A 27,591-nucleotide genomic window follows, 5' to 3' on the forward strand; every position below is an offset into this window, starting at 1 on the left:
TTTTTAAATTTAAACATTACTGCAGCAGCATGCTGCTAGTCCATAAGAACCTGAAGATTAAATGGACTAGAAACAAACGTGAAACTGACTAGTTTATTTTCATTGTCCAGTGTCACCAAAATAAGTGAACTAACAAAGCATCAGTGGTGAAAAATAAAATGAGCTTTTAACATACTTTTAGTTTTAATCAACTAACGTTGCAAGGCAGATAAAAGGACCCAATATCTATCGACCTAGCAATCATTTTTAATCTTTAAAAACCTCTTTTGTCCATATATATTGGAAAGGTGGCAGAAAATGGAATATATATAATCTCCAACACAGATGTCTACAGTTATTTATTCTGGGGTTTTGTGTTGGTATCAGAAATCTTGCTACAGAGTCAGCTCACAAGGAGAGGCAAGAAGGTTTTGTATCCTCTTTTCAGAGGCCAGCGCTTCTGGAGATGAAGGATTCAACATCTCTCTTAAAAAAACCCATGGTTAAATTGAAAAGTAATAATTCCTCTCCAAGAGAGAGTTTTGCTTAGCCTGCACTGATTCTGAAGGGGAGGCAGATCCCCCCACCACATTGACACCTAGAGGTGTCCCCCACCAGAACAACAGAGGAGAGAGACACTTGTCACAGCTTTACACCTCTTTCTGTTCAAAAGTTTACCTTGGATGCAGCCACCAACTGGGCTGTGCTGGCTGCAATCTCACGGGAGCAGACAATCAGTTCTTCATATTTGCCCATATGCAGGACCACTCTGTCTGCAGATTCTCTAGAATATAGACCAACAGTGAAGTCTGATTAGAGAAGCCTGACATAAATTTAAAGTAGGGAAGTGCAAAGCTATTTATCCTTAGAACTCTGCATGTGGCTTTAAATAATTGCTTGCAAAGCTTTTCTTTGAAAGGGCTCATGTATAGAGGAAACATGCTAAAACCCCAGAGTCTAGAAGTACTTGAAGGGTGTAAAAACCAAGGAGGAAGGGGATGATTAGAGTGGTCCTGGATTCAGGCTATCAGAAAACGAAACTTCCTTGCTGTGAAATGTATTAGGCTGTGGAATATTCTCCCACAGATTCAATCCTACCATTCACGCCAATCAGAATGGAGGTCAGCTCCTGGCAGGACTGAGTCCTACATTATTACTACTGTTTTGATTGTGGTAACACCCAAAATGTATTCAATATTTGCTAACAAAAGGAAGCAAAAATCCTTGCCCATGGGACAAAACATCTGTATTATTAGGGGTCAGTGACCAGGGGCAGGTGGGGCAGCAGACAGGGAGACAACACTAGCTGTTCAACTGATTGAGGGGCTTGGGTACAGAGAACTGGGCTCCTAGGGCATATAGTCGATTTGGTCAGCTCTAAATTCAGTTGCTAGGAAACCGGAGCTCACACTGATTACAGGTTACAGCATATACAGAGGTTCTGTACACCCACAGTGCAGCATCTACTGAGAGTAACTTCCTGTGCAGTGCATGAGAAACATTTCCAATCGGTGACTATTTAAAACCGACAGGCACTGCAGATACCTACACAAGCTGCGTGGCTCCCCATCCCACAGCTTTGGAAGCAGAGATCAAGCCTTCTGTCCAACGGGAGTTCTTGGCATAAAATTCTTGTGTCGTTGCTGCCCCCTGTTGTCACAAAAATGTTAGGTTGCATTTAATAGGACACACTTTGCACCAGTTTCTAAATAAGCGATCAACATATCAAAATAGATGTCACATTTTCAAATTGTTCTTCAAAGCTTCAGCTCCCCTGAATACACCATACACAGCATGCCTCAGGGCACCGTGGTCAAACAAACGTATGCGACCAAAACCATAGAACATGCGGGTGAAATTTTCCCAACCCTGTGAGGCTCCTAAATCCATATCCAGGCACCTACCCAGAAGTGGCCCAGTTTGCAGAAGTGCTGTGCCCAAAGTCAACGGGACCTGCAGGCACTCCACATCTCCGACAAATCAGGTCACATTCACTTAAATATCTAAATCTATAATTCTAGCTCCCCCAGGATTGAAAATTTTGACTTCTGTTTAAAATAGACCGGATTGAGTCATTGCCATCCTCTGTACCTTGACCAGGCTTGTTAAGATGAGAGCAAACAGCTCCTAAAAGCACAAGTTATGGATGCCTTTTTCAATAAACACCCCATATTTCACGGTGTACAGTCTGCTTTAGAAACTGTGACGTTAGGTTAATGTTTGCACAAGTCGAGCAATTTTTGAAAAAAATTCCTCCAGTATTTCATGTCAATCCACAAAGAGGAGTTTCTGTATGGTCCCAAAGTGAGCCTTACCCTTCCACTTTCGACAATCTCCTTCTGTAAGTTAGTAGATGTTATTACGAGAAGCCTAATTGCCTGAAACAAATCAAAGCAGACAATTGTTTTACAAGGATTTTATAAAGAGCAATTGCTCAGCCATCCATTTTAAGTTACACCACATATTTCCAGGAATTTTAACATAGGTTTAATATCAGAAGTACCGACCTTCATCAGATCAGTGCAGGAGTTCAAAATTCTGTCGGAAACAAGGAGAAAATATTTAGCAAGTTTGATTCAGGGAACATCTTCCGGGTGATTAAAATAAAATGGAAATTAAACCGGACCAAGGGGAACCCGGATTGAGGGACCCCAGAAAACAGCTTCAAAACAGATGCAGCGATGTACAGTACGTGTAGTTTTGCAGTAAAATACATTTGAGCCCAGCATCTTATATACTCTGCGTGAGGTAACATTTTGCTTGAACTAAGAATCCAACATTCCTGTTGTACAATAAGTGGTGATTCTACTAGGCACATGAAAGGCAGGCTTGTCAACAGAGACACCACTACACAGATGGCTTCATTTAAAGAGAGCTATGTCCTCATTAATAGCTGTTCCCCTCAAAAACAGAAGCTCCAGATTCCACAAGTGCTACTCTCCCTTAGTTGATGCTTTTTACTCACCTCTCGTTCACTTCCAGTTTAACACCAGAGCTTTTATTTCTGGCCTGATTCATCATTTCCTGTTGAGAAGACAGGAAGAGGTGGTTAAAAACTGCCACCTGATTGGCTGTGGTAGGAAAAATAAAGGAAGAGGGTTTCCCTTCATGAGATCCTGCCAAACGAACTGACGTGGTCAGGTCTGAGAATTCTGGATCCCTGTCTGCCTCGGGGGCCTTGACAGACACTCAGCTTTACTGGGAGTCAGGCCAGAAGTCTGTCACACAGATTTGCAATTTTTTCTCTGCTAGACACAGAGTCCACGGTCTTCATCTCACCTCTATTCTTCTGACAGCATCTTCAATCGCTGCTGAGGTGGAGGACATTTCCTTATCAACCATATCACCCAGCTCTTCTTGCTTGATGTCTAAGCTTTTAGGTCTTAACTCCTGGCAAAGGGAAGAAAGCGACGAGCCAGTGTGAAATCAGGTGCCAGGATAAAAACTTTCCTAAAGATTTCAAACAAACAACTAGCAAGAATCTCTCTTTGGCCTGGAAAGAGCAAAACCCCAAGAATAAAACTCTCCACAAAGATGAAGAGCTGGGAATGATCCAGGTGAACTAGATTCTTGCAGTAAATATATCAGAGGAAGCTCACAGAGATTCAAAGGGTCATAAAGGAAGTTGGTTTTCTATTTAAAGAAAACACTCCGAAAACAGGGACAGAACTACACTTCACAATGGTGCCATTCTCAGCCAGCAGGAGTGCTGCAATAGCTTTCCAGAGTACACAGAAGGCAGAACAGCTCATTGTTCTATAAGTTAGCAGCATATTAATGTATAATGCTAGTGGGGATTTGGGGGCAGGAGGGTGTATGTGGCTTTGCAAGTTTTTCACAGTTTCAGGGAGCCACTTACTGGGCTAAAATAACTTGATCTGGTCTAAGGGTATTTCCACTGAAATGCTACCTAAGATCATGTTATTTCAACCTCTATAAATGGCTCCTAGAATTAAAACAAAGCACACGGGGAGTTAAAAAAAAACACCAAATACAAAAATTGAGATACTGGACTTTGATCAGGTTCCTGCAGAACCCAAATGCACGGGAGAGAGAGATTCAAATTAGATCTTAGATCAGGATTATCCCCCAATCTGCGCTTGTACAGCCCCCAGCACAATGGAGCCTGCTCCTACATAAGGAGGGTGGGTGCTACAAAAATACAAATAGAATTAATGTGTGAAGGCTCCAGGCTCTCAGTGATGCCTTCACCAATATTACGTTAATTTGGGGTTTGTTCTTTTAATCTAAAAAGAAAAAATAGGCATTTGCTCCACATTAATATCTAGACAAGATCATAAAGAATAAGACATGAAACCAATTTCAAAAGAAGGTTTCCTTTTTCCAGTGGGGGCTTGGAATGCTGAATGAGAATTCAATACACACTTAAGATTTTAAAATGTTACCAAATACAAACACAGAATTCCTGCCCCGTGATTGCAAGAAAAAGAAATTAGAGGGGGGTTTAAATACAGAGCAGAGGAAAGAGGTGACGGACTAAGGGAGGCTGGAATACATCACAGCTCTGGATTTATGGTGTAGAACAGTGAGGAGGGAGGGGCAGCCATGGATGGAAGTGGAGCAAGTCCCTCATGCTAGCACTCACCACAGCGAATGCATCATTGCCTACCAGTCTAAGACACAATGGTGGGGTCCTTTGGGGGCCTGCTGGTGGTACCAAGAGCAAACGCCCATCAGGACGAGACTCAAGGAGGGAGATGTTCTGGGACCTGGAATAGTCATTTCTGAAGAAGGTAAAAATGCCATGTCTAAAACCCAAGCCAGTCCCCAGCCTCGGGTATAACAAGCTGGAAGGATCCGACAGACTTTCCAGCAAGAGAAAAAAGTGAAAGGTGTTAAGCTCCTTGCTGCTAAGCACTAATCTGCATTCATCTCTAGCCAGCAGAAGCCACATCCTTGCAGAGCAAAGGCTTAACTTTGCCGCTATAAATAGAAAGCAGGAAACCACCAGGCTCCGCCATGCACGTCACCGATGACAGAGGAAGCCAGGGGGCGCCACTTGCAGACACTGTATTTCGTTTGCATCTGAATCATCTGAGCATCCTCTTACTTGCATGTCTCAGCCCCAGTGGGTTAAATCCATTCCTGGTGTGGCTTCTCGGGAGGGGATGGAGTTACACCAAGGGTGGATTTGTCCCAAGACAATAATGTGTGTCTAAGACGAAGTGCTCCTCCACGAGAGTAGCCCCACTTCCAAGAATTGCTCCCTACCTGGCCCAGTTGAAGGATGCCCTGTAGAGTTCTCCTCAAGTCCTCCGGGTTTGCCTGTCTCAGCAACTGCTTATCCTTCAGCTCGTTCAGATACTCCAGACTCCGATGCCCACAGTCCCTGCAGGTTTCAGTTAATTCTGACAGGAGAAAGAATCTCAGTTACAGCAACGGATTAAAAAAGAATGCAGGCAGTTTGTTTCCTTTGTGCGAAGGGGGTATGGTCTAATGGACCAAGCACAGGACTGGGGGCCAGGAGCCCCTGAGTTCCAACCCTGGCATTGACACACAGACTCCGTCTGTGGCATCAGCCTCAGACACATTGGGTGGATTGAGCAATGTTTGTAAAATGCTTTGAAGAGTGTGATCTTGGTGCCACGTATTACAGTTGAGGAGAGAAATTAAATAACAGGAAAGACCCCCAGCCATAGGAGAGAGTCAGGTGAACAAACAAGATGAGGCAAGAAATAGGGAGGCAGCGTGGTCTAGTGGCCAGAGCACTGGACTGGCGCTTGGGAGACATGGGTGGCTGTGGCATTAACTCATTGCATGCCCTTCGGCAAGTCACATTGTCTCTCCGGGTCTGTGTCCCTGCCCACCCTTTGTCCATCTTCTCTGGTTCACATGGAAGCTCTCTGGGGCAGGGACTCTCTCACTACGTGTTTGCACAGTGCAGCCCTGATCTTAGCTGATACAGCAAGGTGCTAGTGTCATAAAAAATAAAGGAGAGCCTGCTTCAGGGACGGCTTTGCATTCATTCCTGGCAAAGAAGGAAGATTGCCCGTAACGTTCAATTAGTGCATGTCCAAACAACAGAAAGGAAGCTCTGCTGAAGCCTGCACCACATTTAGTAACCGGAGAGAGGCCCTGAGTCAGATCTGCCCTCCCCAGCCCTAACCAACACGCAGCGAGTCACTCAAAACCCCTCCAGCAGACATGAACCTTCCTGCTCATCATCAGATGTGCCCCTCGCGGGGCTAGGGCTGCAGCGGCACGAGAAAGTACCGGCTGCACGTGCATGTCCTCTTTCCATCAGCCAGGCGCCGACAGCAACAGTGGGTCCTGCCACCCTCCCACATTCCATGTGGGTTGGGGGGCCCCCAGAGGCCCAATGCACTAGGCAAATGGAGGGCGGGTTGTTTTCAAACCTGCACCAACCTCTGGCATCTGCTGATTACGTGGAGCTGGAAATGTGGGCATGTTTGAGAGCAGGGGAGAGCCCATGAACTAGTCACTACAAGGCATTAGATGTATTAGCTGGTTGGGTCTCAGTCCAGTGTCTGCATCACACAAGTTACCAGCACCTTTGGCACTAAAGGGCACCATGCTGGCAGAGAGACCAAGGCCTGACTGGACCATTGAGACCAAAGTCCCCTGCTCCCACCAGGGCGATCTCTCACATCAGGTTGGAGGCACCTCAGCAGGGTAGTGTGGGGGATCCTGCACTGGCCCGGGCTACACCATGGCTGCCCTGGGAGTGGACAGGACATAGGGCTGCCTGGCTGATGCCAGTCCTCACTGCACCAGGATTTTTGAAAGCGCCTAAAGCAGGCTTTGGGTTAATTACTCACTGTCAGCATGGTCAGTGGGTGCCATGTGGGACGTGGCACTGCCATTCACGATGGTGTCAGCGGTCAAGTGAGCAAACTGGGCCAGGGCTGCTACCAACCCAGTGGCATCTATCGAAACAAAGAGAGACAGGCCACAGGGTGAGCACTGGACACCGATGCTCTCACACAAAGGTCCCTGCACCACAGAAACGTTTCGGGGACCATTCTAGGCGGGAAGTTGCCTGCTTGGTGGCCATTGGCTCGCCCTTTTCCTCCCCTACACCAAACGTTTGTCAGCGACCCCCAGAGCAGAGAGTGAAGGCTAGTGTCTGAAGCACCAATGCTCAGAACTGGGACACATGGTGAATCGGTAACCGCCTGGCAAGCGCAGAGCTGTCCACGCACAGGCCTGGGAGCCAGGGACTCCTGTACCCTAGTCCGAGCCCCAACATTGACTCACTGGGCGACCCTGAGTAAAATCACCCTGGCCAACCTTTGCACAAACAGGAGCCTGATGTTGAGGCCAAAGGGACGTCTGCACTTAAGTCACTTGGCTCCCTTTGGAAATTCCACCCGTGGGAGCCTAAATATGGATTTAGGAGGCTGAACTATTTTGGCCTTAATCCCTCCAAGTCTCAGCGTTCCCCCACCTGGGAACAATAATCCTTAGCTCCCAGATAGAGAGGTTGGGACTTGAATACCCTGAACACAAGAAGAGCCTCATTAGTTAATTCACGTGCATGTATTAAAATGTGCCCGTCAGAGCTCTGGGCTTGCAGGCCCTCTCCATAGAAATGACAGCCCAGGGCTAGCACACCCCATGCTCCCCAACCCATCCACAACCAGAAAGTTTCCAGCGCTCTCACTGCCCAAATCCCCACCTCCTCCCTGCATGACTATTGCTGCTTCCCGGCGGGAGCCCAGCCTCTCAGCACTGGGGCAAAGTTACAGGGTATTGAACGTAGGGTATTGAACGTGACCCGTTGCCGTGTGATTTATTTACACCGCACGGATTTCACAAACACATTAAGCACACGGAATTGTTCAAGTCTGGACCAAATCGCAGTGACCATGCCCAAACTTCCTTGTCTGCCCATCTCAGACGCGCCCTCCCGCGGGACTGGCCTCGGTGCCAGCTTTCGATCCGGGCACACAGCGCCCAGGCACCTTTACCTGTCATGTTGGTCATATACTGCGCGTGCCCATTCACCAAGGAGTTCACGGTCTCCAGGGCTGCCTGCGCCTGGCTGATGAGGTAATCTGCAAAGACACCAAGGGTCAAGTGAAGGTGAGGAAGGGGTTACATGGGACATGGGCCTGAACTAGGCCACGTACCTGCCTGAACAGCCCAACGCTTTGGAGGGTCTGGATGTTGCAGCTAGGCCCCCCATCAGGAGAATTAACCTGTTCCTGGCTTTACGGGCCACACTGTCCTACCCTGACTGCATTAGTAAGACCATACCTCCGCATACTGAGCAAGGAGTCGCAAGCCAATCGGGGGCTGAGCCTTTATTTTGCCACAAACCCTTTTGAGTGCTACAGTGATTTTGAGATGCCTCCTTTTTACTGAAGCCCAACACTCCTTCAGCCGTGACCGAGCTGCTGCTGACCTGAGACCCCTGGAGCTATTCGGCACCAAGAGCCATTTCCAGACCTGCATCTGAGCCTGGCATCTAAGCCTGGGCACCCAGAAGGGCACAGACATTAGCACGGAAAGTGGATCTAACAAACGTTCTGCCGAGGCTTGGCTGGCCAGATGGGGGCGGAGGGTGGGATCAGCATTACCTATCCCTGCCTGAGGGGATCTTCCCTCTCCTCGCACTCCAGCATCAGGTGTCCAGTTGACTAAGCCAAAGGGTGGTTCAAGCAGTTATTAGGGTCTGACTCACGAAAGGAGGAAAATTCTGTGTTGCAGATAATCCACCTCAGGGAAAGCCAAGGAGCCCAGAACCCCTCAGGCTCAATATTTAGCCAAGAAGACGGTCTCGGGGAGGCTTATGGGGCAGCGTCACCCACTGCCAGGGAGAAGGCACAGAGCCAGCTCTCATCTGCAAAGCTCGGCTTTCCCTGGCTGCCAACGGCCATCAGCCGAACAGCTCCCTACCTGGAGAGCTGGTGCATTGGACGTGCAAGGGGTCATCTAGCTTGGCAATGGCATCTTGGATGATGTTCTCTGCCTCCTTCACCATCCCCTGGAGCATACCGAACTGGTCATCCAGAAGCTTCTGCTGGAGGCTCTGCTCCTGGTTTTTCTGTAGGTTGTAAACAAAAGACATTACACATGCTGTAGGGTCTCAGAGTCTCTCCCAGCCTGCAGTTGCAGGAACTGCTTTCTCCACCTCTGCAATAATCATTTCCCCTCAGCAGTGCCCTTCCTCCCAGGGTCTCAGTGGGCTCTACAGACATTGCTCCAGAGGCTGGTGGGAAGTATAACCTCCATTTCACAGATGGGGAAACTGAGAAGAGGTAAAGTGACTTGCCCAAAGCCACATAGGGAGTCTCTAGCAGAGCCAAAAGAGAATCTAGGGTATGTCTACACTGCAATTAAAAACCTGTGGCTGGCCCGTGCCAGCTGACTCGGCCTCACAGGGTTCAGGCTACAGGGCTGTTTAATTGCAGCGTAGACGTTCGGCTCAGGCTGGAGCCCCTCTTCTCTCCCACTCCTGTGCCTCACTCACAAGGCCAGCCTTCACCACGCAGCCACACTACACTCCAGTCCAGTCGAGGGAATGAGAAACGGGCTTCGGCAAGCCAGGGGGTTATCCGGCACGAGGCCAGAGTGAATCTTGGGGATACTGAGGAGGCCTTTCGCTGCAAGATCATACAAAGCGCAGATTAATGGCAGAGTCAAGAAGAGATTCTCAGCTCACTGCTCTGACCACTGGGCAATACTCCCTCCCAGAAGGGCAGAGATGTGGAGGGGCTTGGTTTATTGCTGGCTGCAAATCACCTGGAGATCTGCCCATGAGAGAAGCTGAGTCACTGTGAGTGACCATTCAGGTTGTAAGGGGTTCACCATGCCAGCCACGTGACCTTCGCAGTCTGGCTCACAAAGGTGGTTTCTTTGGCGTTAGGTAAATTCATTCCACACTGGCTAAGCCTCCTGCCTGGCTCTTTTCTCTGCCTGCGCGTCACTCGGGGCCTCAGCAGGTTCCGAGGGATGCTCGGGAAAGGGGCTTCTGCCCTGAGATCCTAACCATTTCTCCCCAGTACCTTTTCCATGAGTTTCCCCTGCAGCTCCCTGATTTCTTTAGCACTCCTCTCTGCCTCCTGGTTCAACAGCAGCTCCTTCTCCTGAATCAGGCCCTTTATGGACAGCAGCTCACACTCCTTCTCGCTCACCGACTTCCTCAGCGAGTCCTTCTCAGCATGCAGGGCTTCCACTTGGGAGTGGAGCTCGGAGCCAGCCTGAAAACAAAGCAGGAAGATCCAGGGTCTCAAAACTGCTCTCACACAATCCAAGCCCTCAGCATAAATCTCTGCCTGCTCCACTATGCACCAGGTACCAACTAACCCCCATGACAGCCAATGCCAGCCAGCCATGGGGGATTCTTGGCTTTCTAAAGATCTGGGAAGGAATTCAGTGCTCTTAGAAAGTGATGAGGGACAGCCCCAGACACAGAGACCCCTCCCGTTATCCAGCAGCAGGGCAAGCTTCCCTCAGACTGTTCTCCTGGAGAGACCAGCACAGGGAGTGGCATGAGATCACCATGGCCTTGGCCTCTCAACTAGTTAGCACCTAGTCCAGTGGTGGCTTCTGCAAAGAGGACATGCACCAAGTGGGAACGGGCCTGGGATCCACCGAATTCATTTACACACAAGCCGCTGGACAGCCAGCCACTGGAGTCAGTGCCCTAGACATGAAAGATTTACAGCCCATGATGAATCCCCTGAGACAGCCCATCCCCATGCAGCATCTGGGGTGAGATTCTGTGCTGTTTATCTCAGAGGCGCAGCACAGGACTCCCAGCCCTGGGCGAGTGGGCCTACAGTGGCTTTAAGCCGCCTCTGTGACCTCCGAACCCTGGGCTGCTCCAGGGCTGGACTGGCCTCCGCGGTAGCTTGGGGTGGTGCCGGGCGGTCTGTCTAAGTTACAGCAGACTCCCAGGGCTGCCTCATGAGCCACAGCTCTGCCCGGAATCTCTGCAGTGCTCCTTGCTGTACCCCAACCACGCCCTCTCTGCTGAGACTTGCAAAGGGGGGCTCACGAGGCAGCTGTATGGCTGTCTTACACAGGACCTGTGCTGTGGAACCCCGCCCCTGGAGAGAGAGGGATCTTTCAGGGCCCCTTTATGCCATTCCAGCCCCTTTATTGGCAATAGAGGTGACGCTCTCGGGGTTTATCCCATGTTCCTTATAACTCCAGTTCTCCAAGCTGAGGTCCATCTACAGCCTGCACAGCCTCTGCAGTATATTCAGGTTGCCATCTGGTGGATCGCGCACTCAGAGAACCTGGTTTTAATGAGCGTGGGGAGTGGGAGAGGAGATCTCTAGGATCTGAGTGGGAGCAGTTGCCTGGCGCCCTGTGGGTCTGAAATGCTGCCTATGAAGAGCAGGAAGTCTGCCAACATATTGTGTGGCCATCTACACAAACACACAGGGGCAGGGCATCTTTCATTTCCTTCTCCAGCAAGTCACAGGAATGCCAGAAAGTCCCCCACAGTTGAAATGCATCACCGGGAACTCTCTTACAGGCAGGATTCTGCCTGGAGTCCAATTTCCAGAGCTGCTAAGCAGCCCTGGCCCACTGCTTAGCACCTCGAAAAAGCAATCCCCTTCGTGGGTGCGCTCCTACCATCTGGGCCATGTACCTGCTTGGAATTGCTGAGTGAACTCTGAATCTGGGTCAGCTCTTCTTTCTTGGCTTCCAGTTCTCTCTTCAGCTGCTCCATCTGCAAGGTCTGGTCTTCAAGCTACATTTGCAGACAGACAGACAGATGGGAATCAGAGAAGGCATCAGGACAGCTCTCCAGTTTTACTTCTGTGCCCATTTATACAATGGCTTTCTACAGCTCTGCAATCCAGGGGGCCACAGGCAAGGCAGGGCAGGGCAGCCTAACTGCTTAAAGAAACAGGAGCTTACATTTTCCAGAAGTGACTAGGGATTTTATTTGAGACACCTTAAAGGGCCCAATTTTCAGCAGGCGGGTGCTCGGCACATTCTGAATACCAGGCTCCCATAATCTTTAGTCACGTCTGAAAATGTCGACCCACCCTGGAGATTTCACGGACAGACAATGAATCTGGAGGAGATGTGGGTGAAATGTGCCTATAAACCACCTGACTGCCGAGGAATCTGGGCAGCGACAATCTGGTCGTTAGGAAGGGTTTGAATCACTAATTGCCCTTGAAGGCAGAGGGCAGGCTATGTATTGGACACAAGGAAGAGTACTAGACTGTGTCTCGATCACACACGCAATGGGCTAGTCGGGGGACTGCTCTCTGCTTGGAGAATTTCAGTCCCATTCGTTCAGGCAGCTGTGCTGGAAAACACAAATGCCAAGGGCTGATTTTTCAGAGATGCTGAGCGCTCCCAGCTTCCACTGACCTCAATGTTCAGGGAAGGCTGCCTTGGTGCTGCAGGTGCTCAGCACCTCAGAGAAATCAGGCCAGAGATGATCACTTGATCTCAAAGCAGCCTCTTATTTTGTGGCTGCCAAACCAGCGAGGACACCTGCGTGTGCAGGAGCAACACGGCTCTATGCACCATTTTTTCAGGTACGAACACGTGCACACGCATTCCTGCAGGAACAAGACCAGCCCTCGAGGCTATTTTGGTCAAAAGCAAGGCAGAGCTTTGGGCAGCAGCAGACATACCTTCATCTCCGACTCCCGCTTCGCCTGCTCCATCTGAAACGCCAGCTGCTCTTTGACACGAGCCACTTCTTCCTGGCTCTGCTGGGTGACTGTCAGTTGCTTAGCAGTATCTGCATTCTGAGCACAAGAGAGGAGGATTGGAGAGTTGTTTCAGTATATCAGGGGGGCGTGTGTGTGAGGGGTGGGGATGTGGAACATCCAAGCACCACTGCTAGGGTTGAAAGCGTTTCATGGCTCATTCAATCCAGTCGATTCAAATTCCAAATTCCTCATTTGATCCTTCGCCTCTTTAGTCAGGCCAATGAGCCCTGGCAGGAGCTGTATTTTGGACAGCACTTTGCATACAAAGTACATATCCCAAAATACTGCGGGTAACAGAAAGAAAGAAATTGACAGGCCCAGGCAAAGATAAAGGGGGTCATGGAGAGACATAGAAAGGCTGCAGATGGCAGGAAGGGACTCTTGAATTAACAGTGCCGAGACTGCAGGGACGGATAGAAAAGAGGCCAGGGTTAGAAGGCAGTGGCAGCAGGGGAGTGGAACAGGGAGAGAAAAATATACAAGCTGATTTCTGTGACACCCTCTGGCTCCGCTAAAGCCCCAGCCAGCCTGTAGCCACACTAACCAGCCCTCACCTTTCGCAGCAGCTCTGCATGCGTGTTGATGAGCTCGCTGTGTTTCTCTTTCAGCTTGGCATAGCGCATTTCCGTGGCGCTGGCTTTCTCTGGCAGAGGCGAGAACATTCCCAGTGTTAGTTACACCCAAGAACTCCACCCCAGCGATTCAGTACTAACCAGCCTTCTCTAACCCACAGCTGCTCACACACAGGGAAAACACAGGAGAAAAGAACAGCAGAGACTAGTTGCTAAACACAGGGGCATCCTCTTAAGCAGTTTGATCCAGTTTGTTCCCATCACTTTGACATAAGCAGCTAATGGCATTTCCCTTAAAAATATCTGGTCAAACACACTGCAGCTCCCAATAGCGATACTGCAGGGTTTGGAGCTGTTCCTGACGAAACAGTGAATGGCTACATGGAACATCTCTCCACAAGGGACAGACCCAACACCGCAGCCCTGGATTCAGCCACCCATGGGCACCAAAGGTTTATTTTAGTTCTAGGCCCCTCGGTTCATGCTTTCCTTCTCTCTCAAGTCCCTGAAGATGTCACCTACTTTCAGCTTCAACGTAAAGCCCCTGCGTCCGGCTGCTCTCCAGCTGTGCCCTCTGCAGTCGCTCCACCTCATCCCGGAGTTGTTCGTTATCCACCAAAGCTTTCTGCTTTTGTTTCCGTTGCTCCTCCATCTCAGCCTCCAGGCTGTTGATCTGGGCCTTGAGCTGCGTGATGTACCGCTGAGCCTACAGACATAGCCAACTGCAGTTACCCACCCGACTCAGCGAGCCTGGCACGGAGTGAGCACAGGGCTGGGGGCCAGGCACTCCTGAGTGCTAGGGGTGGCTTTGACAAAGACTCTGACAATGGCCTGCTCTGGATTCCCCAGAGTCTACATTGGCCTGTGAAATCCTCAGCGAATATGCTAACACACCCAATCTGACACGGGATCTCTGGGAATGGCACTGGATCCAACTGGAGAGGACTATATTTTTCTAACTGCAAAATTGTCTTCTCCCCAGTACACTGAGCCGCCCAACTGGTGACACATTCAGCGAATAATTTCAGGCCTGTCACCCAGCTGTGGTAATCCGGAAAGTTCTAACATGAGAGGACACAGAGCAGTGACAGAGGACAGGAACTGGGTTCTGTTCCCATCTCTGAGAGACTTCGGGCAAGTCAGGCTCTGAGCTATCATGTGATACAAGCCACACCATCCTGTTCCTTCTCCACCCCAGCTCACCGCAGTGCCAGGCTTTACCTCCAGTTTAATTTTCTCTAGCTCAGCTCGAAGCAAGTCCACTTCTTTCTTTAGGTTTTCGATTTGGAGATCCCTGGGAATAAACAATGAGCCTCATTACTAGCCCAGAAAGCAGCAGCACCCTCCTAACGTCAGCTGACCGCGGTCCCCCTCACCTGTCATCCCGAACGCCATTGGGGGGGCCGAAAGTCTGTTCAAATATATCCGACATGTTCTGCAAAAGAAAAATGGCACCCGAGTTAGGCTCAGCCCTCCAAAGTGTCTTACAGGGGTTGGCCTAAGTCTGATTGGGCCTCGATCGCCTGGAAACCAGTCACAGAAAGTCTGGGAAGGCAGCCAGGTTAATCTGTTTTGCACACAAGCTGTCAGTAAAGCCAGAGACAACAGTTGCAAGAAGCTCAATACCCTGGCTATAGGAGAGAGCACTATTCATGCCACTTACTCCCTACTGGGGCTCATCCACCCCAACAGCCTCCATGACAAACCAAGGCTCTCAGCCTCCTGCCAGCCACTCAGATTACAATGATGTGAAAAAAATAGCCCCTTTCTACCACCATGGTCCTTGAAAACATTGTTAAATGTCAGTGTCCTTCCAAATTAGAAGGCAAGGAGCTTCCTAAATCACTGGGTCTGCATCCCATGCTGCCATCAACTTCCCTGCCCTAGACAGACTTTGGTTTTCTTGCCTTTCCAACACACCCCTGAGAAGAATCTCTGAGCTCCCACCTGCTGTTCCCCTGGAGGAGCCGTACTGTCCACTGGAGGAGCCGTACTGATCTCAATTAAGTTTTCTGGTTCTTCGTCTTCAGGGGCCTCCTCGGGGATGACAACCACCGGTTTCACATGCTCTGCCAGGGCAGACGCCCGCAAGAAGTTAGGGGGGCTCTGTCAAGACAACAGAAAACCAGACATGTTTCACCTGGTTGTGGTTAAATGAACTGAACAGTGCACCCAGAGTACAGCCCCGGGGGGGTGAGCACATTGCTAGATCAGAAGGGTATTGGGTACCATCATGATAATGTTCTGTTAGGCCTTCTGCACCTCAGGGTATGGGAGAGAACAAGATAGTCCAGTGGTTCTCACACTATGGCCCCTGGCCCACTGGCACCCACAGAGCCATTCCTGGCGACCTCTGGAATTGAACACTTTGAGAGCCAGGCAGCAGGGGCCGATCCAACGAGCGTTTTGCTCTCTCTGACAGAGTGGCCTGCAGAGTGAAAAAAGGGGGGAACCCCTGACATGGACAACCAACCTCCCCCCCGCTGATTGTCCACGGTGCCTGTTACACTGCTGCCTTCCTTTGGAAGTTGATGGGAACAAGACACACTTTCAATGTCTGGCATCGTTCCGGCCATCGGATCAGCCAACATTCCCTCTCTCTGAACATGGAGCCAGCTGGCCATCGCAACAATCAAGGAAGTTCATTGCTGAAGCTGAAGACTTCAGACCATTGAAATAAAGAGACTGCAGGACACACTCCCTGCATTGCTGTGAGCACCTTGCGATAGGCAGTCATTATAGGGAGAATTAAAGCTCAAGCGAGGCACCTCTAGCTCTGAATTCCCTTGCTCTTGGACTCTGAGGTGCATTTGGACACCTGGAGAGCCATGAGTTGCCCCATGGCAACTGAGATCAATAGGGTTACCCATTTTCTACCCTGAAGTGCCTGGCTTGGGTTGCCGGCACACCTTCTTGTTTCAGAGACCTCATTACAGCACTCTGCTTTCCATGCACTGCACGCACTTAATAGACTGCAAGGCCTTTGGGGCAGGGTATTCTGTAAAGTGTAGTGTATGTTTCTGGTTCTGTGGCTAAAGACATCAGCACGCAGTAAGGAAAGTGGATGGTACCTCTGGCAGCCTGGGGATCTGGATGAGCCGCTTGAAGTACAACATGTCTGAAGCCCTTTTAAAGAAGTTTTTGAGGCTAGAGAGAAGAAAACGGAAATCATTAAAATGGGAGTAGTGGGAGCCTTGGTGAATGGAGCATTCGGAACAGCTGCGAGTCACTACCCCGCACTAAAGCGCCCTTCGTTACCTGCGGAACTGCTCATGGAACCGGTCTCGGTGACCTTGCAGTGTATCAGCTGGCAGACCTAGAACAGTCGAGGAAATAAAGGAATTACCAGCCCAGCCTGATAAACACAGCAGGTGCTAAGGCAGTGCACAGAGCACAGTACCACCCAGTGCTTCAGCTGGGAAAGGATCTTTCCATACACCTGATCCAGCTAGCTGGAAGAAACTGCCCATGAAACACTGGGTGAGAAAGAGACCTCTGAACACTCTGGAGAAAATGTACTAAAATGTGATCTGACCACAAACTACTTTTAAAAAAAATCCAGGTAGGCTCAAGGTGCTAAAGCCAGTCCCCAGAAGTTTTCACGTTTGGAGATGCAGTTTAATTACTGGTGCCTCAATGGGAATCCAACCTATTGCCTGTCAGATGAAAGTGATACAGGAATTCTACTGTGTGCTACCCCAGCTGTGGCTGCAGCTGGTGCTGTATCTCTTTTACGTCTCATGGGACACTGGAAGGCTTAGCTAGGGAGTGCTTGTGAATCATTTTGCGCTATTCAGGGGGAAGTTACTCTCAGAGTCCAAAGTGTTCAAGAAATGTACATTTCATTAAGTTTGTCCATAAAAGCTTGGCCTGGAAATTGGGAATGCAGGGTGGGAGACGGCCATTTGTGTTTCAGCCAAGCTCGGTTTGATCTTTTAATCCAAGTGGGAAGCATAATGCTGAAAGGAGACGGGGCTTTGACCCTCTCACATTTCCTGGGAATGTGGAGTACTCAGGTTCCCAACCTCCAGGTGAAATCAAACCCTTCCTCACAGCTCCCTGGAGAACCAGTAACAAAGCATGTACTGCAAACAAGGGAAGTAGTCAAAAAGTCAGCAATGGAAACAAATGGACTATAGTCCACAATCAGAGCGCATACTTTATAAACCTTCCGTACACACAGACAAGCCTGATAGTGTTACTGAGCTGCAGGGATATGAAAACTGAAAGCTGATTGCAGGGGAAGGTGCTCTGGGATTAAAGTGTATCTTTACAGTGGGGGAAGGGCCTTTAAAAGGCATCAGAAACCCAGGCATAGGAATTACTGCTCAGCTCAGCACTGTCACATGCAGATCCCTGCTTTAACTCTTCCAGCAAGAGGAAAGTGAAGCTTGGCCCCTGAAATCAAGCAAATGGCCTCAGGTGAGAGACCATCATGAAGGGAGACGTTTGCAAAATGCACCATGGGGCACCATGCACATGGCTCACATTAGTTATCTTAAGCCAACACGTGGGGTTTAATAGTGTAGCTGGCACCAAGACACGGGGATAAAAGGATAGATTAATGGCTCATGTAAGGAATTGTATATTAGCAATCACCTAACAACACTCAGTGACAACCAGCAGCATGCACGGACCGGAGTCCGCTCCAACCTAGCACCATTTTTAAATGCAGCCATTGCTAGAAGTGCCTGTCCCCACCAGCCAGAAAATTCATGCGAGAGCCCTGCTAACACCTTGGCTGTCAGCCAGCCTGGGTCTGGTCTCACAATGGACAGGCCCTGAAACAACTGGATATTGAAAGAACAGATTCATAGATTCCAAGGGCAGAAGGGACCATTAGCTCACCTAGTCTGACCTCCACAGAATTGCACCCAGTTACCCATGTTCCCTGCTTGCACAGCCACATGGCTCCCCTGTCCCGTGGGTAGTGCACTGAATTAGAAATTAAGCCACACAGTGTCCGGCACAGTCAGAAAGCCTGGGGCGGAGGAGGGAGCAGGGGCCTGAAAGTGTTTATCACTGTCGTGAGGTGAAGGGTGCCAAGCTACTGAAGACATTTCAGTGCCGCAGATAAAGCCAGCTCAGTGGTATAAACAGGAAGTTGTTGCAGGTTGGCACCTGTTAATGGCTTTAACCCGGCACCCAGGGAAGCTGAACTGCCGCAGGTGCAGTGGTGGCTGCAAGTGGCAGACGCGACCGTGAGTTCAGACGCCAGAGGGGCAGAGCTTCAAGAAATCACGTGCGGGGGGGTGACTCACATGCGTGGAGCTTGAACATTAACTGGACAGTGTAGTGATAGAGGTGGCTGCAGTCCTGGATCACCTGGATGAGAGGAGCCAGCCTGCACTGAACAGACGACATCTGAGACACAGCCATGGCGGTGTTGAGCTGTCTGAGAACTGCAGGAGGAAGCGGGGTTAGGACTCTGCAAGGGTTTCATCTGGTAAGAGGTGCAGTTAAATACAGGCTGCCCGGGGGCATGTTCAGGCAGGATGGAAGGGTCTCACTGACAGGCTGCTCTCAAGAGAGGAAGAACGGCCTCCTGGGACACAGGAGATCTGGCTTCTAATACTGGGCCGATCACAGACAACTCCTGCCTGCGTCTATCTACTGCTACTGGGCAGAATCGGGACCAGAGGGCGAGACCTGCACAAATGAAGTCTTTACCCAGTGTCAGGTTACAATGAGACAAGTTAAAAGCCAGTTTAGTGCAGCTGGGGTGGCTAACGAGATCTTGGATCAGATAGGTACAGACTTGGTGTCATTCTGGGGAAGCAGCATACGGGAACCCTGACTGAGCCTGCAGCTGGAGCCCTACTGTCTTTGTTTACTTAACTTCCATTGGGTGGAGTGGAGCGTGCTACCGGGATTACAAAGCTTTATAATTAACTACGAAGTCCATGTCTCTACCTACCACAAGTGGAATGAACTCTTGGTTCACATGCAAGGCCAGTGCAGCTAAACTACACCAGTGGGGCAAAGCAGCCGCCCTCCTTGTGATCAGAACTTTCAGAGTTCTTCCTGCTAGTCAGAGTCACTTATGAACTACCTGGGTTCTCTCCAGGGGCTGGCTGGCACCGAGCACTTGAGGTTAAAGAGACTGAGACCGAGATGGGCGGAACTTCCCTAGCTTTTATTCTCAATGTAAGACACCTGTTCTGTCACACACTGATCCACCTGCTCAGATATCTCGCCTCAAGCAGCAGCCAATATTTGATGCTACAAAAGGAAGAGGGGGCAGGTAAGCAACTGTGAAGGGCGATGAAGACAAAGGGGGTATAAGATTCCCTCCTGCTCCATGCTGGAATTGTCTCACACCCTGACCATGAAACTGGATTGCCATTATTGTCGATTTTGTAACTCCATGTCATCAATGGTCAGAAAATTATTCATTTCTTTTACAGAATATTCAACTTCCACCTCCTCTGTGTTCAGATTCAAGTATTTGTGACTATAAAATGGCAGTTTTAATCCCCCCCCCCCAGCCATCTTGGAGGAGACAGTAAGAGAATCAAGTGTTTTAGTCACTCGGGAAGTGAAGACCATTAGAATATATTACGTTTCCTGCCCCCTCTCCAGCTGCACGTTCCTGGCTGGTTAAAAAAATAAAAAACAAAAATTTTAAATCATCAAAAATTCTTTCAGAATGAGACTAGGCAAGTAACTAAAAGCAGCCTCGCTGTTTCCACAGGCCGAGTCCTTCAGCTTTCAAAGAGGACATTTCAGAAAGGGAAATGAATATTTAAAAAGAATACATTACTGACTGCAGTCTCCGGTTTATGGGAATAAAAGCCTTGTGTAATGCATGTAATTAACATCTCTGTATCAATGAGCAATAAAAATACATCCTTTCCCAGCACTACTGCACATGGTTTGTGATCGTTCAGAGCCAATATGGGTTTGCTACAAGCAGTCAGATTGTTAAATATCTTCCCCAAATTAGCCTGTTTAGACAGCTGTGGTTATAAGCAAACAAAGCTGAAAGACTACTTTAAAAACCTGTGCATCTCATTATTAGATGAGGAAAGACTAGATTTTAACTAGATTACTGACCGAGATGAGAACCTAACATCTCTCAGCCTGGGGCCTGGAGAAAATACCCCAAACAGTAGGGGACGGCTTCACATTGCTTACCTGACTCTGTGAGTCTGAGTTCACAGTCCATGTAATCAAACATCTCGACTGTGAGCTGAAAGCTGAAAAAACAAAATCCCCCCCATCGTGTTACACGAAGAGCAAGGTCAGGATCAACATAGAAACCCTTATTTAAAAAGATGCTGAAGTACTGTACAGCACAGTATTGTAAGACACCTTCACAACACTGTCAGCTGCACTGTTCAGACCACAGCTCCAGTCATTTATTTTTACCATCGGCACACGGTGGCAGGGGTAGCAAGCAGGCTATAAATACAAACCTAACTGCCACTCAGCAAGTGAGAGGATTACTACAGTACTAGATATACCCTTGGTAATACTGCAGTAACAGTGCAAAGCGATATACTTGCATTGGGTTCCCACTGTGTGTGGGGGCCATGACTGTAGGGTGCTGTCTTATGTTTAGTACTGCAGTTTTGTCATTGGATTCCTGCAGTGCTTACACAAAAAACTTTCTTCCTCCCTCATCTCTGGAGAAGCAGTTATTACTATGGCACTGGGTGCCCTTTTGTCAAAAAATACTAAAGCACTCTACAGTAAAGGCTATCAACCACAGTGGTAACGCAGCGGAAGGTGCATGTTTGGGGCCAGGACCATAGAACGTTGTCATCTCTTTCCCCCAGCATCGGTGCACAGTCCTGTTCTATTATCACCTTTAGACATTGCCATTAGGACCCAAGATGCTGCAGAGCGCCAACAGGTCCACGGAGGGAGAAGTAGGTTCTCCCCCCTTACCCCATCCTGCTTGTGGATTGGACTATCAGACCCCCTGCTATGCAACAGGGTCAGCTCCCTCCTTACAGTATGTAAGTCACTTTCTGAGGGTTCCCAAACAGAATGGGATGAGGTTGGGAGTGGAGCCACTGGGCTATTTTTCGTTGCATTCTGGTGCACACAGAATAAGAGAAAGTCAGCCATTGACCCCTAGGGACTTCTGGGAAGCAGCTATCTGGGCATTCTTACCACAGGGTCCTGGCTGCCATCTCCTTAACAGATGGACTTTGGTATCGGGATCACAGAAGTCAGAGGTAGATAGATGGAATGTCCCTATTGGGCCATCTAGGCAAACCCTCCCAACCCAGCTTGTTCCTGACAGGATTTTCTCCACAGCTCTGTCCAGTCTTAAGAGACAAGGAAAGGGGCTTCCACCGCCTCCCTTTGGAAAGAATCTAACAGATCTGACTGTTTCCTGATGCGCTGCGAAGGTGACAGAACTTTGGGGCCCGCTTTTCAGAGGTGTCGAACACCCAGGACTCCAGTGAGAGCTGCAGGTACTCAGGTCCTCTGAAAATCAGGCCTTTGCTTATTTGCACTTTGGCCCATGGCTGGAAGGGTCGGCTGATGTGGTTACAGGCTGAAGTTCCCTGCAGGAGGAGTATTATCAGCGTGCACTTACCTTTACACTCAGCACCATCTTGCCACTTATAAACGATTAACAACAGTCTCACCCACAGCTCATGCAGCACTCCGCAAAGGTGCTTCTGTGCAAAGACGCTGTTTGCCTCACTCAGATTTATGATGCATTTTGTGGCTATATTAATCTAATAAAATAAGCTGGCCTCTGTCTCCCACACAGAGCACCGTGAACTTTAATGTGGGATACTTCATTAGCAGGATGCACCATTTACATTAATGGTGCTCAGGACAAAGAGAGTCATGCTTTGTAGAAGGTTTTAAATACCTAAAAGGAAACTTACATGTTATTCACATCTGTCCCAGCAGCCTTTTCTAGCACCTCATCCGTCACTTCTAGGCCTGGGGGAAAGTCACGATGCTTCAAAAAAAAAAGTCTTCATGAATTCAGTAGCATTTTTTTATGGCAGGTCCCACACCTCCACTCCAGACACATAGGTACATTTCAGGCTAAGATCCCTGCTGAATCATGGCTCTTCCTAATCTAATATTCACACCCGCTCTCAGAACAGTGTGAATTCAACAAATAAGAGAAAAAGAACAACAGCTTGTAGCAAAAATCTGTCAAAATTTCAGAGGGGGGGTAGGGGGGGAGATAGAATTACCTTTAGGTGAAAGGATATCTTGGTGAGTAGAAGTTTGGTATAAATATTCACAAGCTGCCCATATCTGTCGTGCAAGTGCCCCTGCCAAGGAATATCAGGGAAACGTTACAAAACTTCTGGGTGACACTAAACATTCATCTTCCCACCCAGCTGAACAGGACTCAGCCATCAAAGAGAGGAGTGTCTCCAAACTCTGGCCCAGACTTTCCCTTGGTATAAACAGGCACAGCTCCACTAAAGTCAAAGGAGTGCCACTGATTTCTGCCACCCGAGGATCTGGCCTCCAAAGGACCAGGAAGAAAAATGTAATTGTGGGCATAGTAGGGTGGGACCTCACACGCCTCTAAATACAGCTCTCATTCACAAACACAGAACCACATTGCTAGTCCCATCAGGAAGAAGAAATCGCTGGCTCAGTTCCAAAGGGTAAATCACTTCCAGTCCCCTGACGAAGGTGGAAAAGACTTTCCTTTTATTCATGATCCAAACATGAGAAGAATATGGACAAATTCCAGTTTAGGCTATAAATGTAATTGCCTATCTTCCCTCTCCCATCCCCTCATACCCCCCTTTGCAGTGTCAGTTAGATGCAACAGTCTCTCCCACCTCCTGTCCTAAACTCCCCTACAGTTGCTGTGTAACACAAAGCTCCTGCACTCCATTCACTCAAGATGGCCACACTTCATCCCTTGCAACTTAGGGATTACAGCTGGGTGTTAAGGTGATGGTTAATGATTTCCATAGTATCCAACTACCACCCAAAAGCCTTCGTATCATAACACAGAAACCTTCAACACCCCACTCAGAAACAAAGCATTCACCAACAAACACCCTCCCGCCCTGCACTTCACCAAAGGCCTGACAGCTCTACCCCCGTTTAAATGCAAGGCTTTCAGTGGCCAGCACAGTCCATTGCTGAAACTCACCCACAGGTCTCCTGTCTCTCGGATATTACTCCGATATCTTTGACAGTCTTGAAGAACCTGGGGGAAAAGGCAGAGGGATCAGATATGCAGCCTGTGTGCTTAAGAGTATGGGGGCGGGGGAAAAAAGAGGATCAAGACAAGCCTGACCTGAACTGCCCCACCCAAGCTTCAGTCTACAACCCCCTCTCAGCCCCGTCTGTTGCACCGTACATATCTGGATTTGTCAGTTCCCCCTTTACTGACCTATTGCAAGGAAGCAACACAAGGAAATTCCAAGGTGAAATTTTAACTGGTTCAAAGTGGCAACAAGATTTTTGAATGGAGGGATTGATCTAATGGTTCCTGGTCCTCTAGCAGAAACCAGAAATGGATCCCATTTGTCCACAGAAGGTGGAGACTGAGCTGAAGTTTCAGTCTAAAAACAATGGGGCTGTTCAAGAAGAGATGTGTACATTCTTAAAGGACGGGTTAGAACAGAGCACTTTAAACACGATGTTGCATTTTGGGAAGCAGATCTAGTAATTAGAGTTTCAGAGTAACAGCCATGTTAGTCTGTATTCGCAAAAAGAAAAGGAGTACTTGTGGCACCTTAGAGACTAACCAATTTATTTGAGCATAAGCTTAAGTAATTAGAGTAGGGAACTAGGAGTCAGGAGACCAGGTGTTAGTCCCCCTTCTGCTTCTGTGACTTTGGGCCAGTCACAAACTCACTGTGACTCAGTTTTCCCAACTATGAGGCAAGAAAAATGACACCCACTTTCAAGAAGTGCTTTGAAATCTACAGGTTAAAAGCACTAAGCAAGTGCCTATGTATAATCATTAAGTTGGGTGACTGCTTTACTCAGTATTTACTAAATTGAATGTAGTGAAAATTAACATTTTTGGAAGCTTCACTGAATTGTTATCTAGCTAAGGCTTTTCCTAGGTGCCTTTCACCTTGGTATCCAAGTGCTGAGCCAGTGATCTATGTATTTAAAACCCAAAGCTCGACTCTCTCTCAACACAATCAGCCTAACACTAATGTCTGTATCAGCCTCTGTGGTTAGCCTACAAGCTGACAGGAAGAAGCCTCCCCGAGCTCACTGCTGTGTCCCAAACCCCTTGCATTAAACGTTAAAAACAGAGGGGTGGTACTGGAACAGGAGACCCCAGCAAGGCCCTCGGCATTCACAGATGGCACAGCTGATCGCAGCCAGGCCTCGCCAGTGAATTGTAGCCTTGTATTCGCTGGAGGGCCAGGCGCCGATCTCCAGGAAGCGGCGCATGGAGCAGCGAGGGAGGAGAGCTCTGGAATATATGTGAGGTGAACATTAATGATCCTCACTGGAGGAGTGTGTTAATACACAGCAGAGGAAATGAAGGGAGTTCAGCAGCAGAAACACACCAGTAAATGCTGCAGCCCACGAAGGCTTCCTTAAGCACGGAAGACCTTGCACCTGCTGCCCAGATCGTAAAATGTTGCTGGGCCAGCCAGACACACTTTCTCCTATTTCCGATACCTCTCTTCCCTCTGACTTTTTAAATGCCTCTCCAGGATCTTTCCACCAGGTTGGTGAAGTTGGGGAAGTATTTCCCTCCCATCAGCAAGCAAGAGGCAGCAGAGAGCAGCGGTCACCCTCTCCTACATGCTCAGAGTCTACCCTACAGCCCCACCAACTGGGAGTCAAGAGTCCTGGGTTCTACTACTGGATCTCCCACTGACTTGCCACGTGCCCTCAGGCAAGTCACTTCATCTTTCTGTGCCTCAGTTTCCCTCTCTGCCAGATGGGGAGCAGGAAGCGGGAGCCTCCTTTATGACGGGCTTTGAAAGCTACGGATGAGACACACTCTATGAATGCACCGTACACGATTATTAAGCGGAAGGGAAGGAGCTACTTACATTGGGATGGCCATCTCTCAGGACTTTGTGCACAACATGGCAGAACTTCCAGCTGAGGATGGAGCTGCTGGGCAGGGGGAGGCCAATAGCGTAGGACCAGAAAGTAAATGCTCCTTTCTCATGGTGAGTTCCCAAGATAATTCCTTTCCAGACGTCAAGGCTAATTGAACAGCTAGAAACTCAGGGCAGCCATTCCAATCAGACACGCTCATTATCTGTGTTTTCTTTATTGCAATCAGCTTCTCATTACGACTCTCGCCTCAACAAAAGAGTCAGGGTTCGGGTGACTAATCACCAATTTATGTTACATTTACTTTTTACAAAAGGCCTCAAGCTGGACTCTGGTGTGATGGCACACCAAAATGATGGCCTGGGAATGGACTGTGTTGCCATCAGTGGGACATCCAAGTACAGCCCCATGTCCCTGCAAGCAAACGGAAAGAGCAGAACTGCCTCACCCCACTTTGTACCCAGCTCCTGCTCTTTGTCAGCGAGTGTTTGAAAATTATTTTGTGTTATATTTCTCCTGGTGCTGCACATTTACTGATCGCAGCAAAGACACTGGAACATACAACACGCCATCCCACATCAAACCAGTGGTCTGTCAAGTCCAGTGTCCTACCCCCAGCTGCAACCTATGACTCAAAGGAAGGCAAATCTCCTCCCCACCTGCCCCACTCCCCAAAATACCCCATTATCTATTGGCAAATTCCTTTCTGATCTCCGGGGCAATTAAAAGAAAGACACCCTGAAGTATGAGATCTCATTGAGAATTGTGTGATGATGTGTAGGGAAATCTGACCATGAGATTACAAAGCTCCTTTTGAAACCTGGCCACAGTACTGGGCTCTGAGAAGCAGGGGTCACCGTCATTGCGAAGGAAAAGGATACTGCGGACATGTTTCTCTTTCACAGGCGCTTCTTGTGTATTGATGGCTTTGCTAATGCTCATAGCCTGTGCGGGGAGAAAAGAGGAGATGTCAGAGGCAGAATCAGCACAATCCTTTACTGCCAAACATTGTTAGTCCATAAAAAACTCAGGCACCAGGTCTGTTTCTGGATCTTTCTTGTCATTCAGTAGGCACTGCCTGGCCATATGGAGCGTTTGATAATGCTCTCAGGTTATACAGCCTGCATTCCAACTATTCAGCCTTAGACTATCTCTGGGCAAGGAGTATCCTCACCCCACTGTACAGATGGAGAAATGGAAGGTCAGAGCAGGCAAGTGACTTGTCCGAAGGCCCAGGCCATGTTAAGTGATAGAGCCAGGATTAGAACTCAGCAGCTCCCGGCTCCCAACCCAGTGCTCAGACTCCTGTATGGTCTCACGTTTAATGAGTTCCTTGGTTACAGTCTGAAAAGCTAGTCTCTCAAACCTGAAGCCCAAGACGCCTCATGCCTTGACATCCAAGCACTAAGTTCTCAGCGTTCCCTTTATCAATGACTTGATGTCAAGAATTGCTCAGGACATCTATCAAATGATTTCTTTTGTACCTGCTAGCAATACAGCCTTGTCTTTGTATCTGACAACCATCTTAAGTCTTGCCTTGTACATCACCGACCAGAGAGATTCTAGCTTTTGAATTTGGGAGTCAAGTTGACGAGAGCAATTGACATTCTCCATGGCTGCTATGATCATAGTAAATACACAGACTGCATTTTCTCAGCAATAACTCAGAGAGGTGTCTACAGAGCCAACACGCATAACAGCAAAATGCCAATTTCAGAGCTGTTTATCTAACCATAACAAGCCTTTGAAATGTTTATTTCTTTTCACACTGTAGGTGATATTTTATTGGATCACCTTCTGTTGGTGAAAGAGACAAGCTTGCAAGCTACACAAAGCTCTTCTTTTCACAGCTTTGATGGCATTTGCCTTTATGTCTCCTTAAATCAATCTCTCGTCAGACCTCCTTTTGTAGTTTGAACTCCTAAAATTTAGAAAAGAGGCCACAAATAAATATGGGATTAGCCTCTGCCACGCCCATTCGAAAGAACTCAAAGTACAGGGCAACATGATGAAAGTAGCAGCAAAATGCTATGAGAGTGATGCTGATTGCAATCTTTATTAGGTGGATAAACTACACCTTTAGGGTCTAAACACTTTCATCATGCCCCAATCTAAATCACACAGTTCTACTCTGAAGACTGACCCTATAAACAATGCCATCCATTTGCACTGGGTCTCAGTGACTCCAAATCAAGATATACTCAGTCTACAACTAAAGATTTTTCCCCCCTAATTCCTAGTCCTGCAACTCATCCACGGGTCCGAGCATGCAACCTGGGCTTTCTTCCTTCTTGCATGACCAATAAAAGGGTCAGCAGGCTGAATTCCAGCCTCAACCATATCTGTGTAACCACATTGTCTTCAGTGGATTT

The 27,591-nt window shown here is 48.6% G+C and overlaps 1 protein-coding gene across 1 annotated transcript in view; it reads right to left on the reverse strand.

Annotated features, from left to right (window-relative positions):
* HIP1R (huntingtin interacting protein 1 related) overlaps positions 1-27,591 on the reverse strand; it is a 59,882-nt gene that overhangs the window by 6,123 nt on the left and 26,168 nt on the right. Inside the window, exons 2-28 of the mRNA XM_077834734.1 lie at positions 26,101-26,164; positions 25,210-25,352; positions 23,331-23,387; positions 22,405-22,485; positions 22,084-22,160; positions 20,366-20,427; positions 18,490-18,630; positions 16,487-16,544; positions 16,300-16,375; positions 15,176-15,334; positions 14,605-14,663; positions 14,450-14,522; positions 13,751-13,934; positions 13,211-13,299; positions 12,576-12,692; positions 11,570-11,671; positions 9,972-10,166; positions 8,863-9,010; positions 7,932-8,018; positions 6,780-6,887; positions 5,212-5,348; positions 3,259-3,369; positions 2,945-3,003; positions 2,487-2,517; positions 2,295-2,357; positions 1,529-1,629; positions 658-763 (exon numbers count right to left, since the gene is read on the reverse strand). Of these exons, the coding sequence (XP_077690860.1) occupies positions 658-763; positions 1,529-1,629; positions 2,295-2,357; positions 2,487-2,517; positions 2,945-3,003; positions 3,259-3,369; positions 5,212-5,348; positions 6,780-6,887; positions 7,932-8,018; positions 8,863-9,010; positions 9,972-10,166; positions 11,570-11,671; positions 12,576-12,692; positions 13,211-13,299; positions 13,751-13,934; positions 14,450-14,522; positions 14,605-14,663; positions 15,176-15,334; positions 16,300-16,375; positions 16,487-16,544; positions 18,490-18,630; positions 20,366-20,427; positions 22,084-22,160; positions 22,405-22,485; positions 23,331-23,387; positions 25,210-25,352; positions 26,101-26,164 (2,688 nt within the window). The remainder of the gene's footprint in view (positions 1-657; positions 764-1,528; positions 1,630-2,294; positions 2,358-2,486; positions 2,518-2,944; positions 3,004-3,258; positions 3,370-5,211; positions 5,349-6,779; positions 6,888-7,931; positions 8,019-8,862; positions 9,011-9,971; positions 10,167-11,569; positions 11,672-12,575; positions 12,693-13,210; positions 13,300-13,750; positions 13,935-14,449; positions 14,523-14,604; positions 14,664-15,175; positions 15,335-16,299; positions 16,376-16,486; positions 16,545-18,489; positions 18,631-20,365; positions 20,428-22,083; positions 22,161-22,404; positions 22,486-23,330; positions 23,388-25,209; positions 25,353-26,100; positions 26,165-27,591) is intronic.

The sequence above is a fragment of the Eretmochelys imbricata genome, chromosome 15 (assembly GCF_965152235.1).
Source record: "Eretmochelys imbricata isolate rEreImb1 chromosome 15, rEreImb1.hap1, whole genome shotgun sequence".
Taxonomy (NCBI): Eukaryota; Metazoa; Chordata; order Testudines; family Cheloniidae; genus Eretmochelys; species Eretmochelys imbricata.